This window comes from Drosophila nasuta, chromosome 2L, assembly GCF_023558535.2.
Source record: "Drosophila nasuta strain 15112-1781.00 chromosome 2L, ASM2355853v1, whole genome shotgun sequence".
Classification (NCBI taxonomy): domain Eukaryota; kingdom Metazoa; phylum Arthropoda; class Insecta; order Diptera; family Drosophilidae; genus Drosophila; species Drosophila nasuta.
Genome location: NC_083455.1, coordinates 10711437 through 10725707, shown reverse-complemented (window position 1 = coordinate 10725707; position 14271 = coordinate 10711437). Strand labels below are relative to the sequence as shown.

The 14271-nt window shown below is 34.5% G+C and overlaps 2 protein-coding genes across 3 annotated transcripts; both read left to right on the top strand.

Moving 5' to 3' along the window:
• Positions 1–228: 228 nt before the first annotated feature.
• On the top strand, positions 229–5044 carry LOC132798931 (ubiquitin carboxyl-terminal hydrolase CYLD). Of its 2 annotated transcripts, XM_060810963.1 has the most exons (10): positions 229–791; positions 1268–1988; positions 2712–2940; positions 3276–3454; positions 3522–3676; positions 3738–3956; positions 4010–4244; positions 4308–4449; positions 4512–4711; positions 4781–5044. In XM_060810963.1, the coding sequence occupies exons 1-10, from the start codon at positions 303–305 to the stop codon at positions 4972–4974; spliced, it is 2763 nt and encodes a 920-aa protein (XP_060666946.1). In that variant the 5' UTR covers positions 229–302; the 3' UTR covers positions 4975–5044. The 2 variants fall into 2 exon arrangements, with proteins under 2 accessions (XP_060666946.1, XP_060666947.1); XM_060810964.1 differs by lacking the exons at positions 229–791; positions 1268–1988 and adding an exon at positions 2464–2618.
• A 1152-nt stretch (positions 5045–6196) lies between these two features.
• LOC132798312 (dipeptidyl peptidase 4) lies at positions 6197–14107 on the top strand. The gene is made up of 15 exons (XM_060810125.1): positions 6197–6281; positions 8458–8634; positions 8716–8765; positions 8841–9147; positions 9283–9556; positions 9616–9883; positions 9954–10248; positions 10319–10451; positions 10516–10704; positions 10763–10887; positions 10977–11363; positions 11432–11617; positions 11684–11841; positions 11904–12109; positions 12256–14107. The coding sequence occupies exons 4-15, from the start codon at positions 8942–8944 to the stop codon at positions 12397–12399; spliced, it is 2571 nt and encodes an 856-aa protein (XP_060666108.1). The 5' UTR covers positions 6197–6281; positions 8458–8634; positions 8716–8765; positions 8841–8941; the 3' UTR covers positions 12400–14107.
• Positions 14108–14271: the final 164 nt, after the last annotated feature.

Sequence of the window (14271 nt, the reverse complement as noted above, 5' to 3'; positions counted from 1 at the left end):
TAAATTCAAAATGGTGTGTTAAATAAATGCCAAAATGTCCTTTAATTTTGGAAATAAAACAATTGAAATTATTTTTCTTTTTAAATTATATTGCTGCAAATTTAAATATGTAATAGTTATCGATTTTAATGAATCAATGGAAAAAAGGTGCACCCATAATAATCCAAGGTTTAACTATCGAAATGTATGCACGTCTATCGATATTGTTTCACATCGCTATTAATATTTTCTTTTTGTTATTAGTCAGCCTTGTTTTGAACATTAGTTATTTCTATTGGCTAATGTGTTGGCATTTCATTTAAATGGACTCTAATTCCAACAACTTTTCGAAATATGCGTTAATAACGCGTGGAGCTGAACTTATTACATATGCCAACGCTGCTAATTCGGAATACTCAACAGACACCCCAGAATTGTTTCAACTTTTTGTAGAGGCTGGTACCTTTATAAAGATATATGAAACAATTGAAGATGAAAAGTGCATTGTGCAAATAGTTGACTTCCTTAGCAATGTGAACACGCAGCTCTACGAATGCAAAACAAGTGATGTGCTGCCAGTGTCCGAAGATTTTTGGCCATATGTGATAAGTATTGCCAATCCGGGGCGTCGTTTGCGTCTGGTGCGCAATAAGGACCAGTGCCGTTGGGTACTTAACTTGAAAGAGAAGGATACCCTGAGTGTACCTGGCGAGTTGTTTAAAAAGGACATACGATTCGATTGCATTATACGCTACATTGGTCCAGTGGAGGAATTGAATCCCGTTGGTTATTTCTTTGGACTGGAAATTCTGGTATGTTAAATGGATTTTATTTTGTTTATTCGATTGTGAGGAAAGGGGAATGTATATTGCCTCTGTATTAGAGTGCAAATAAGAAATGTTTAATGAATTACAACAATGAGATGTCTGCTTGTTTGTCCATGACTAATTGTTTATATTCTGTATTTCCCCATTTGAGATATTCGTGAATATTATTGATGATACTCAATAGTGTTGGGAAGCGCTGTCTATTTGCATTACATTTTAAACAGCTGAATATAAGGCAAATAAGCTTTATCGATATTGTTATCGTCACTGATAACATGGATTTTTGCAACGGTCGAATTATCGAATCCGTTACCAAGTTTTAATATGGTTGATATGAATTTGAATTTGTGTTTCTAATTTAAAAAGCATGAATTGTTTGGTAAGACAATCATAACAATGATGTACTGCATAAATATTTAACTCAAAAAAAAAAATTAATAAAATGTAATACTTTATTTTAGCAACCCAACGTTTGTTCACCACAAATCGACAGCATTCCTTTTGCTAAAAACTATTTGCATTGCGAGGCTCCGCTAACAATATTTACCACAGCTGATCGCATAACTCGCGTTCCGGATGAGCTAAGCAATAAATTATCTCCTCGTAAATTAATCAACGATACCTTTGACAAAATCACAGCTATTGTGCCATCGGTTTTAAATATTCAAAGCAGGTATCAAGGCGGATATAACAAACCGTTGTACAGTAATGATAGCGCGCCTAAAAGGCACAACAAACATTATATTAATAATAATGAGTTATCTAATAATAACAACTACAGAACTTTACCTGTGAAAGTTTCAAATCAGGCCAGTGAAAAGGATGCTACACTTCAAAGTAAGAATTCACAGCTTGAACAAAATATAAGCACTTTAAATAATCCGACCACAATGAGTAATCTCAAAGAAAAGGAAATCATTGTTATAAACCAGAGCGACATTGAAGAGTCAACCAAAAATGATAATGTCATTGTGATCGACAATGCTCACGATAATAAAAACGTGGATTTGGCCGATTTGTTGGGCACAAATTGGCCGGCTAACGCTGGAGGAGCTGCTGGGATTTTAAATGGCAAATCTCTTGACCACAAATTTGAGAAACCAGTTTCGTATCCTAAGAAAAAGGAATTTGCCGAAAGAATTATTTCACCTATCGATCAGAAGCCTGTGGTGGGCAATACTGGTAAAAATAAATGGATTCCTTACTAGATTAAGTTTTGTATTCAGTTAGCCACACACGTCAGATTGTTTAGCCAGAGTTCAGCGTACTGCAGCTGACTCTTAGTTCTCAGTTCGTTCTAAATATATATAAACATTTATTTTTAGCTATTTAGCGAACGCGATAAATTACACTGCAAGTGAATAAAGTTCTGTGATAATGATACTAAGAGCGCGTCATCAAAATTATTAAAAAAAAAAAAATCAAAAAATTTTACTAATGTTTTGATTAGAGTTTATATCAATTTGTATGCAATTTATTATTTTGAACTAGGGTATAATGCAGGCAGTCATGAAGTTTCTCTTCTGAAGCTCATTTAGTTATAGATACACATACGCTCGTGGTAAAAAATAAATTTGTCGTGCTCTGCATTCGAGAGAATAAGTTTGTTCTTTGTGTTGCGTCTAGTTTCTCTATTCGAAAACGATCTATTCAAATTAGCTCTTTATTTTTAATAAGCGCATAGAGCATAAATACATTTATATATTGAGAAATATTCGTATGGGTATTAGTTTACAATGGATAATATTCCGTTGACAGTTTTGGAGTTCAATATACAGACAGACACCGACGATTATGACTATGATTATGAAGGTATATAGTAGCGTTAACAGATTGTCGAATTGTTCTCACATTGCTTGACGTAACACTGATTATTTCTTTAATTTATCGTTGCTTTTACTTTAGATCGAAGTAGCGCAAACTATCAGGAATTGCATGAAATACCCGGCACAAAACTAGTTGTTGGCTCATTGGTCGAGGTGATCGATGCTGGAATATGTGCGGATTTATATGGCGTCATTCGTTGGATCGGCATTACCCCCGATTCGCCACACATTACGGTGGGAATCGAAGTTGAAGATGATCCCAATTTGCGCAATTTGCACACATCCGATGGCACTTACAACGGCGTTCGGTAAATATTATATATTATACACATATTTATTTGATGTGTTTATTTCTCTGATGGGCTGCAAGGTGTTTAGCTCTTTCACTACCTCTCTCAAATTCAATCGATCTGTAGCTGTATTCAACATCAGTGTTGCGACATAGTCGCTGCCCTACGAAAATTGCAAAATACAGACAACGAATTTGTGATAAATCGGAATATTTAGTTCAAAAACAGGCTAGATATTAAAAGAGAATTTTTTCAAAATTTTTTTTTTATTGTTAAAGCAAACCCATGAAAAGGTTAAATTGACAGCACTAATTTTCACACATTGTTTCATGCAACACAAATCATTCTTTTAGTTTATTTCAGTGCCGCGAGGGTGGCGCTGTCTTTGTGCCATCAAACAAGTGCACCAACGATCGCAGGTTTATTGAATCCGAGGGCAGCCAAGCGGCCAGCATGATGTCAACCGATAGTAACGTCGTCAAGTTTGGGCATGTTGATTGCCCGACTGTTTTAGGCGCTATCGCACCATTAAGTAAGTAATAAAGCTATTCAAATACATATTTTAAATGCTAAGTCACTATAAATTATTTGATTTATAGGAATACATAATATGGAGGAACTTGAGGCAACGTGTGGCAAATTTAAAGGCATTCAAGGACATCATAATTCCTGCTACTTGGATGCAACATTGTTTTCCATGTTCACATTTACAAGCGTTTTTGATTCTATACTGTATAGACGACAAGGTCCTCAGGTAATATTATTAATGCATTATGTGAATATCTAACAAAAGTTTCCTACACATATTATTTTAGGACATTTCGCACTACAGTGATGTGCAGAATGTTTTGCGGGATGAGATTGTTAATCCGTTGCGCAAGAATGTCTTTGTGCGTGCCGATCGAGTGATGAAACTTCGTAAATTATTGGATCAATTGAGTTCCGTTAGTGGTTTGACCAGTGAGGAAAAGGATCCCGAGGAGTTCTTAAACAGTTTATTATCGCAAATAATGCGGGTGGAGCCATTCCTAAAAGTATATTTACGATATTTTAATTGCTTACTTTTTAGTAATTCAATTTTTTTTAGTTGAGCTCTGGCCAGGATTCGTATTTTTATCAATTGTTTGTGGAGAAAGATGAGCGATTGACATTTCCGACAGTTCAGCAATTGTTTGAGCAAAGCTTCCATTCTTCCGACATCAAACTAAAAGAAGTACCGTCGTGTCTGATTATACAAATGCCTCGATTTGGAAAGAGCTTCAAAATGTATCCACGTATTTTGCCTTCGCAAGTACTGGACGTTACAAACATCATTGAAGATTGTAAGCGTACTGCAAAAATATATAAATAATAGATAACTAATTTCATTACTTGTTTTTTTATAGCCCCTCGTCATTGTGCGGTTTGTGGAAATCTTGCTGAATTTGAATGTCGCGAATGTTTTGGCTGCTTACAGACCGACAGTGGTCTTGAGTCGACCGCTTTTTGCAATCAATGCGTTAACACTATTCATAAACATGAAAAAAGGTAATATAATAACATGAAAAAAGGTATAAATTTCATGTACAAAAACATATACATTCTTCTAGAATGAAACATGTGTGGAAGGAGCTATCCATACCAAGGGATTACAAAGCAATGGTCAACCACATCTCACATGTGCCACGTATATTCATGGAACTATTTGCCGTCGTCTGTATTGAAACGTCACATTACGTGGCATTTGTGAAGACGGGATCGGGACCAGATGCGCCATGGTGTTTCTTCGACTCAATGGCTGATAGAAAAGGTAACTAATTAACTTACATTTATCACATTTATATCAGTTCAAGATTACATTCGCTATTGTAACGTACAGGTGAAAAGAACGGATACAATATACCTGAAATGATATCCGTTCCGGAGTTACCGCAGTGGTTATCGGACGAAGGAGCGAAATCTATTAATGAACATTATTCAAAGGACAAAGACTTACCTGAACACGCCAAGCGTCTTTTTTGCGACGCCTACATGTGTATGTACCAAAGCACGGAAGTTATGATGTATCACTAAAAACACATTTGTTAGTTTCTAAAAAGATATATAACTTTGAAGTAATAAAAGTCTATGAGAATGATAAAAATATTATTCAATGATGATAAAAATTATATTTCATTGCGTGAAAGTTAATTGCAAAACAGGCAAGTAAGTTAGATTTATTTTTCTCTAAAAGTTAAGCAACATTTAGGAAAACAAATTAAAGTGGAACGGGCAATAAGACAAATTAAAGCCAATATTTTTATATTCTTCTTGGGATTTTTTTGTTTAACATAAGTAAATACTTCTACTATTATTATATATTAAAAAGCATCATTAATACATTTAATTAAAAGAGAATTATACAAAAATTGATCGTTATGCTTAAGAACAATATATATTTTTACGATATTCAAATTGTTCATTCAAAAATTTTTGAAATCAAAATCCAACATACAAAATAATTGCGAGCACCGCCAGCATTGTCAACAGTCCAAGGTATAATGATTAAGATGCTCAAAGTGGATGAGCAAGTGAATAAATTGGATGGCATGGTATGAAAACAACCCCAAGTTGCAAAAGAGAAAGTCTAATCATTGCTCTCTTTGAAAGAGAAAATTTCCCAAACCCCATTTATAATTATAAATGAATTTAATTAAAAGTCAAGCTACCTATAACTATAAATAATATCATTTAAAGACTTTATACTAAATAAATCCTCAGAATACCTGGAAAATTAAAATAAGGGTTTTAGTCTTTGACTTTTACTCACTAGATTTCATCTCTTGATCCACCCTTAAGGAGCCCGTATTTATTAGTATACATTTATACACTGAATAAAAACTACTGGATGCATGCATATTTTAAATTTTTTGTTTCAAATATTAATGCATATTTAAGTAAATGAAAAAATTAATTTCGTAGTATAAAATTTCATCATAGTAAAATTATAAATAATGAGTATGATATCATCTTATTGGCATCCAAAATAATAATTCTTTTATAACAATAATGTACCTTAACGTTAAAACACAAAATTAATTACATTCTAAAATTTAAATATTATGTAATTTTCAAAAATAATAAACATATATTTGTTGTCCTTCTAAGGTGATCCTTAATGTGTGGATGTTTTTTCCTCTGTGTATTTACAGCGCTTGTCGCATGCCGCTGAATAAAAATCCTCTCAGTGCGGTACATATCTGGCCAGTAAAATTTTTTGCAATTCTTAAAACAACAGTCGAATGTAGGTTTCAGTCCCGGGTTGCCTGTCGCTGGGTAATGGTCTTCCATCAAATACTACTGCAATCCCAGTGTTGTTTGCGTTCTTGGCTATCATTGAAGTATGTATGTTCGTGTGCGTGTGCGCTGTGTACTGTGCGTGTGTGTGCGTGCTGTGTGCATGTGCTGAGCATAGTTAGTGTATGTGTGTATAATATTCTGAAGGTTGTGATTTTATGTGCAGGAAAAAGAGATGTACACATACATATGTATGTAAATACGTATACACAATTGTTAAAAACATGCCTAGGTGTGAAAGTGCTATCTAACCGCCTCTAAGTAGCCATTACATGCCTGTAAATACTTATGTACATATGTATGCACAGATATATACGTACATATGTGCATATACACACACCTTCATGTAGTTATGCAAAAAATTAAAAAACGACAACATTTCTTAAGTACATAAGCACGACAATATCCTATATATCTGCAAACAGTTTAAATTTGTGCAACTTTATATGTGTGTAAAATCCCAGTTTTTATATTGTATGTATGTATGTGTTGGCAAATATATTAAATAACTAATTTATTGACATTCGCAAGTAAGTGTGACCGAGGGTAACGTATACGTAATGTATATATGTACGTCTGTGTGCACATGTACATATTGTAAACATACAACTACATATGCCTGGTATTTAAATGTCAAATTATACCGCTTAATACCGTTTGAGAGTGTATAAGCACATATTTATTCAAATGCCAAAGACCGCATATATGCATGTGTATTTGTGTGTGAGATTATACATGTATATGCATATATATGTATGTGCATATTATGCATGATTTGACAAAATAGTTTCGCTTGGTTTTTTCATTCCGTTCTTTGAACGTCAACGATTGTTACCTCATATTAACAATTATATCCTTAAGCGCGTGCCAGGGCGCAACGGTCAGAATCTTAGATTAAAAAAATACCTAAAAAAAACACACCTACACTTACATACTCAGTTTAACGGTGGACTTAATCGTGTTTACACGCTGCACGCAAAAGCAAAAGCTTTGCCCGAATTGCATAGTCTAACAAGTGCTTGAGTTATGTGTGTACATTAATTACATGCTTGTGTATTTCTTTTTCGGCCATTTTGATTAGCAGAGTGGGAAAAAGTTAAGCAATATGTAGTAATGTGCAAACTTAAAGCCCAGAAAGTATGCTTTATAGATCGATAAACAGATATGTGTGTAAGTAGATTGCTGGTAGCGATAATTGTCTTACGACATAAAAGGAAACTACTTAGTGCGATAAAATCGGCTTCCTATTTATCTGCCTATCGGTTCGGCCTATCAGCACACACAGCCTCACAAACGCACGCACGCACACATTGCCGTGGGCGCAAAATGGGGGTCAATGTAAATTATGAAAATACAGAAAGCAAAAAGCAAAAGGAAGGCCAACAACACAAGCGTTTGACATTGTTCGTTAGTATCTCTCTACCTCGATGTTGCATCGCATCTCATTCACTTCCGAAGGCTGAGTCCAAGTGCTCTTCACATTATCTCTTTCTGTCACACACATTTGACAGTGTGGTGGGAAGTTGAGTTCGATCAGACAGGTTATTCACCACCCTCTCACATTAAAACTAAACTCACTGTTGGTATAGTTTTCACTTGATTCAAACAGCTCCGATTAGAGAATAATTATCACATATATTAATTATTAATAAATTCCATAATTACTGCAATATTGCGATAATTATCATTTACTTAACGTTTGACTACCAAAGCCATTTCTGATTTGCCCGTTTTGAGCACATTTTGCGGAAGTGTAATTGAGAACAAGGCTGTGTGCTGCACTGTTACAGTTTACAGGTAGAGGTAGTTGTATCATTACAACTTATGGTGGGTTCATCTAAGAAGGTGACTTATGAAAGGAGAAGGGTGTACTTGATAGATTGAGCCATAGAAAAATCAATACCATTTCAACCTGAAGGGCTTTTGAAGGCTTTGCTTTGTTATGCTAACGATGCAAAAAACTAATGACGTCTGATTTTACAACAAGGAACAAAGAAATGTAGACTACGTAAATTACTGTTTATTAAGTTTACAAGACAGCGCTGAATTACAGAGTACAACGTAGTCGCTATAGGAGATTACATGGACTCTCTTAAGCAAACTAATGCATAGCCTGATCTCTTTAGCGGGCAATTTGCCAAAGTGTAGAGAAACATTGTATGTTTTATAGAAATGCCTTATCAAGAATATTATTAATTCTATTATTATTAAATTTTGCAGGCTGCAAAGCTCAGATTCGTTCAGTCTGTGATCATATTTTCAATTTCGTGGTGAAGAAAAAATATGGAACATTCGTCGGCGGCTATCAATGCTATAATTGTTGTACCGACAATGTGAAGGATATCAGATATATAGTACATACATAAATGCATGTCAATATATCATCAATGTATATAGGTAAGAAATTTGTCGTACTATTGTCAGGTTTTTCTTCCATACAACTTTAGATTATTTATATATTATTTTTATTACTATCAGAAAATACCAGCCGATGACAAACATAGTTGGGGCATGATGATTAATCAAAAGTAAGGTTAAAACATTAAAAATAATTTATTAGAGTTTATCTAACTATGTTATAACAACTTAAATTTATTATATAGCTTCTTACTTCCGAAACCGTCCGAAGCACACTTCGACTTGAAATAACTTCAATTCATCGACAATTTGTTTTCGAAACACGTACTGCTTGGATTTTTAGAAAATGCATGCGAATGCAGCTTCTGATCGAGGTGGCGGAGGCGGCTCCTGGAGACTGCCACCCGATGAAACTTTACAGGTGCAGGATCCCAAACAGAAAGATCAAGATCTCGATCTGGATGAGGGACATAACTGGCGCAGCATTATCTTCTCCTTACTAGTTATTAGTTTTGTAATAGCTGGTATAATAACTGCTATCTATTTATTGGGGTAAGTAATTTGAAGTATACAAAAGAAAATATTAAAGTAAAAGAATCTAAGAATCTTACAAAGTATAGCGGTTAGGATTTAATCCTACATAACAATAGAAGTATAATATTAATATAATTGAAATATCGTTCACAGATATGTGGATGAACTCTTGTATTGGTCGGGACGCCGCATGATACTCGACGAATATTTACAGGGCGAACTGACGCCGACTAGATTGCAGCCCTCTTGGGTGACAACGAAAAAATACGTATTTCAATCGGATGATGGGGGACTTTCCGTTTTGGATACGACGACGAACTCAATAAATATTTTAGTAACAAACCACACGATTCGTCAACTGAATGTACGCGGATATCATTGCACACACGACCTTAAATATGTCCTCTTCAGGCATAATGTAAAAAAAGTAAGTGTCACATTTGCAAAATAATTATTGAAAATGAAGTAATTCATGTTGTTTTGTAGATTTTTCAGAAATCGTTTACTGCGTTTTACACAATCTATGATGTAGATAATGATCATCACATGCCAGTCAAGTTAAAAGACTCATCGAAGGTACAAAGAACGCGTCTTCAATATGCCGCCTGGCTGGGGAATACAACGTCAATCATTATTGTTGCTGACAATGATATATTTGTACGACAATCGCCCTCAATGGAGGAGGACATCAGGATTACAACGACGGGCCACGATAACAATATATACAATGGTGTGCCAGATTGGCTCTACCAGGGTAATTTTACTGCCATCTTATCTCTATACCTAATTCCTTTTTTTATTAATATATTATTATATTTATTTAGAGGAAATTTTTGATATGCCGGAAGCAATTTGGTCGTCCACGGATGGAAGTCACTTCATGTTTGCCTTATTTAATGATACTCATGTCGGGGTGATGACATATCCATGGTTATCATCTGGAGCCATTATCGCTGGTAGCGGTATGACATCGGGTAGCTCATTTCCCGAAACGAAAAATGTTCGATACCCAACGCCAGGCACTGCCAATCCAGAAGTCCAGTTATGGATAGTTGATATTACAAATTTTATGTCTATAGTTAAAATGGAATTGAGACCACCCCCCTCTCTCATTGGACAGTGAGTTTCTCATTTGCATACATTTCAACCATTACGAAAATGTAAATTCATTCTCCTTTGTTTTTTACAGAGATTATTACCTAACTTCAGCGAGTTGGGTCTCCGGTAGCAATCATCAAGTCTCTGTAGTTTTTATGGTACGATCTCAAAATTATAGTATAATCGCGACATGCTCAAAAGATCAAAATTGGACATGTACAGAAGTGAGTATAAAAGAATGTAATGTATCATATAGTATGATTGATTGAAATAATTTATTGTTTTTAGATTCATTCTGAACGCGCTCCGGAGGATGAATGGCTAGACATCTTTCCACATCCCGTTTTTGCACCTGATGGCAATAGTTTTCTACTGCTAGCCAGTGTTCAAGAATCAGGCAACGATCATTTTACCCACATTAAACATATAACCATTTCGCAGCAAAGGATTTCAGTAATTTCTCATGGTCGTTATGAGGTAAGTCGTTTTCTATCCGCTCATATGCGCCCTTATTATGAGTAAAATATGTTTTCAGGTACTGAAAATACTCTGTTGGGATACAGCGAATCATGTAGTGTACTATCTGGCCACACAGGATAAAAAGCCAGGCCAAAGACATCTATATTCGGTTAAGGATCCCGTTCATGACGATACTAGAAAGTAAGCTGCATTTTAAATTCTACTCGTATTCTATTCTATATTCTTCTTCTTATAATGAAATATATCTCATTTTGACCATCTTGTTGCAGAAGTGAACCGCAGTGCATTACTTGCGACTTGGGCGAAGCTCTTTGGAGTAGTAGATATTATTATGTGAACTGTTCACATTTTGACGCCTTCATCACACCCACAACTGGGATTGCGACGAACTATGGAATTGATTTCTACATACTTGAGTGTCAGGGTCCCGGATTACCAGTCTCGGGAGTGCATATGCAGAAGACTCACAGCCTAGTCAAGATCTTATACGATACACGTCCTTTCTACACCGAAAGGCTGCAGAAACTTGCATTACCGATTCAGCGATCCTTTGAAATTCCCTTGCCCCATGGCAGTCGAGCTCAAGTTCAGCTGCTTTTGCCACCTAGCTGGCGTGAAGAACTCAGGGATGCAGCATTTCCTGTAGTCGTTGAAGTGTAAATATTATCAAAATTAAAACTAAATTTTTAATTATAATTATTAACATTATTATTATTTTGTGCAGTAATGGACGTCCAGGCTCGGAGTCCGTTTCCGAGAAATTTCGCATAGATTGGGGTACTTATATGTCGTCCCGCAATGATGTTATCTATGTACGTCTGGATGTCCGAGGAGCAAAAGGTCAAAGCAAAAAGGCCTTATATCGTCATTTGGGAGGTGCAGAAGTACAGGATCAAATATCTGTATTAAGGTAAGCACTGAATGAATGCCTGCATTGAAAATAATATATTAAATACTATATTATATGCCTGTACAGATATCTATTGGATACCATAAGTTTTTTAGATGAAACTAGAGTTGGCATTTGGGGCTGGGGATATGGAGGCTATGTGACTTCCATGGTTCTGGGCACCCAACAGGATGTCTTTAAATGCGGCATATCCATTTCACCAATTGCTGACTGGCTTTATTACAGTAAGTTTCCAGGATTATAATGTGTTATTTGATCTCTTATGATAATTGGTACTTCCTTGCAGACTCTGCATTCACTGAACGCATCTTGGGCTTGCCGGCTGAGAATTATAAGGGATATGTGGAAGCGGATGCAACGCAACGAGCTCGTCTTATCAAATCAAACTCCTTTTTCCTAATTCACGGTCTAGCTGATTCAACGGCACCCTATGTGCATGGTGTACAGCTAGCCAAGTCCTTGACAGAAGCTAATATATTATATCGATATCAGGTAAAATATGGTTCAGATCATCATATTTGTTATTATAGAAAACAAATCATTAAACTTGCTTTTGTTTATTTTTAAAATTTCATTATAATAATACTAGTTCTAATTTAGTAGTTTATTCACTAATTTTGTTTTTAATTTATTCACAGACTTATGCTGATGAAGGCCATGATCTCAATGGAGTGCTGGAGCACGTCTACTCATCTATGGAACACTACTTTGCGGAGTGCTTGAGCTTGGATCCGGATGATACCAAGCCCGATTTAGATCAAAACATGGTACCTGCCGAGTAGCAGACTTAGTAAGCTTCAATATTGTACATAGAGTAGGTTAAATATTCTAATAATACGAGTATTATATAGACTTCGAAACTGTTATACTAACTAATTACGTATATTTGTTGTATTGTTTTATTTTTTAATTATCAATTATTAAGTATTTATTTTACTGTATTTTTTAGTCTCATTCGGCATTACAATGCTAGAACGCTATACAACACATAATATATTATATTTACATATAGTATAAAAGGAATGTCATCCAATATCGTTCTGATTCAGTTGATAATTTTTTATGAGCATTCATATGTATACCATTTATAAGAAATGTCAATGAAAAGTGAGAAAACATAGTGAGATTATTGCTAGAGTGTAACTTCCTTATATGTACATTGCTTCCGTTAACAGATCTTCCGAGAGTGAGAAACTAACCATTAGTTTCTAAAGTTTAGATATTAATGAATGATTTTTAATTATTTCCTTGTTCCCAAGTCCCCAGTTTTGTATGATATTTACATACGCTGTAGGATTGTGATCCTCAGTTCAATTTGAATACATAATTGAATAATTCGAAAAAAAGAAAAGAATTTTGATAATAATGTGGAATCTCTAAATGTCATCATCAACGTTTTTATTCATAGCTTCAAAACTAATAATAAAACAAAATAACTAAAAAAAAACAAAACAAAAAAATCAATATTGTTGATTGTCGATTGATTAGACTAGACGCCTCATCTGGTTCATCTAGTTACTTCCATTGATTTTTTTCAACAAATTATTAACAACATAAGTATTAAATTAGATAAGAACGTACAGTAAGCAATTAATTAATAATATACATAAATATTAATATATACTCGTAATCAGCTGATTAATAACTGCACTCTGCTGCCACACCCCCCTCCAAGATGTATAGACCCCATAATGTCCTAGCTACTCAATTTGGTTGTTATTTAGGCTTGCAGTCAAAACTAAGGGCGGGCGGCACTCAAGGTTGCTCGATCGATTAACAGTCGATTAAGAAACAATTAATTATTCTATTTAGTATTTATTGTTTGCCAATTTTGTACATCCCACAATCAAAAATGCAGTAAAGCAATTAACGTGGCTGATATCCTGATCCCCAGTACAGGGTATATCCGAGTCGTTCTCAGTCGGACTCGACTCGGTTCGATTCACAATCATCTTTGTTTTTCTTCGCAATTATTGTTCTTCTTGTTATTGTTATAAAGAAGAAAAAAGATAAAAACGAAAAGCTAAAGTTAAACTACGGAAACTACGTATTTCTGAAACATTAATCTTTAGATCGACTCTTGAAGGCGGGGAATCCCCCAATGAAACGAAAGTGTTGTCACATTATTATTATTATTACTGTATTATTATTATTATTCGAAAAACAAATTCGGCTATAATGATTGCTTCACATTAATGTTTTGTATATTGTATAATAATATTGGAGCATAAACTGAGTGTTTATTAAATTTTACAAGCGACTTTAACGAAAAAAAAAAAGAAAACTCAAAAGAAATGTGAGCTTCGGATATCCGATGACGTCGTGTTAATTTGTTTACAATTATAAGGTAAACATGGTGATTAGAAATTTTACACCTAGATTGTACTCGTATGTAATTGTAATTGCTACGCAATTTGTTTTAATCTTCCTTATTTTTTAAAAATAAAACAATTCTATTTTATTTAGTAATACACAAAAAATAAAAAATCCAACAAAAAAAAACATTTTGCTTATTAATTGTGGAAAAGTGGGCTTGCAGAAAACAAATTCATATAATTCCGATAAGGCAAACAAATTGATGTTTAATGAAATTGGAAAATAGATTTTTTAGCTAAATAATTTATTTGACAAATAGCGAACTGAGTTTAACCATT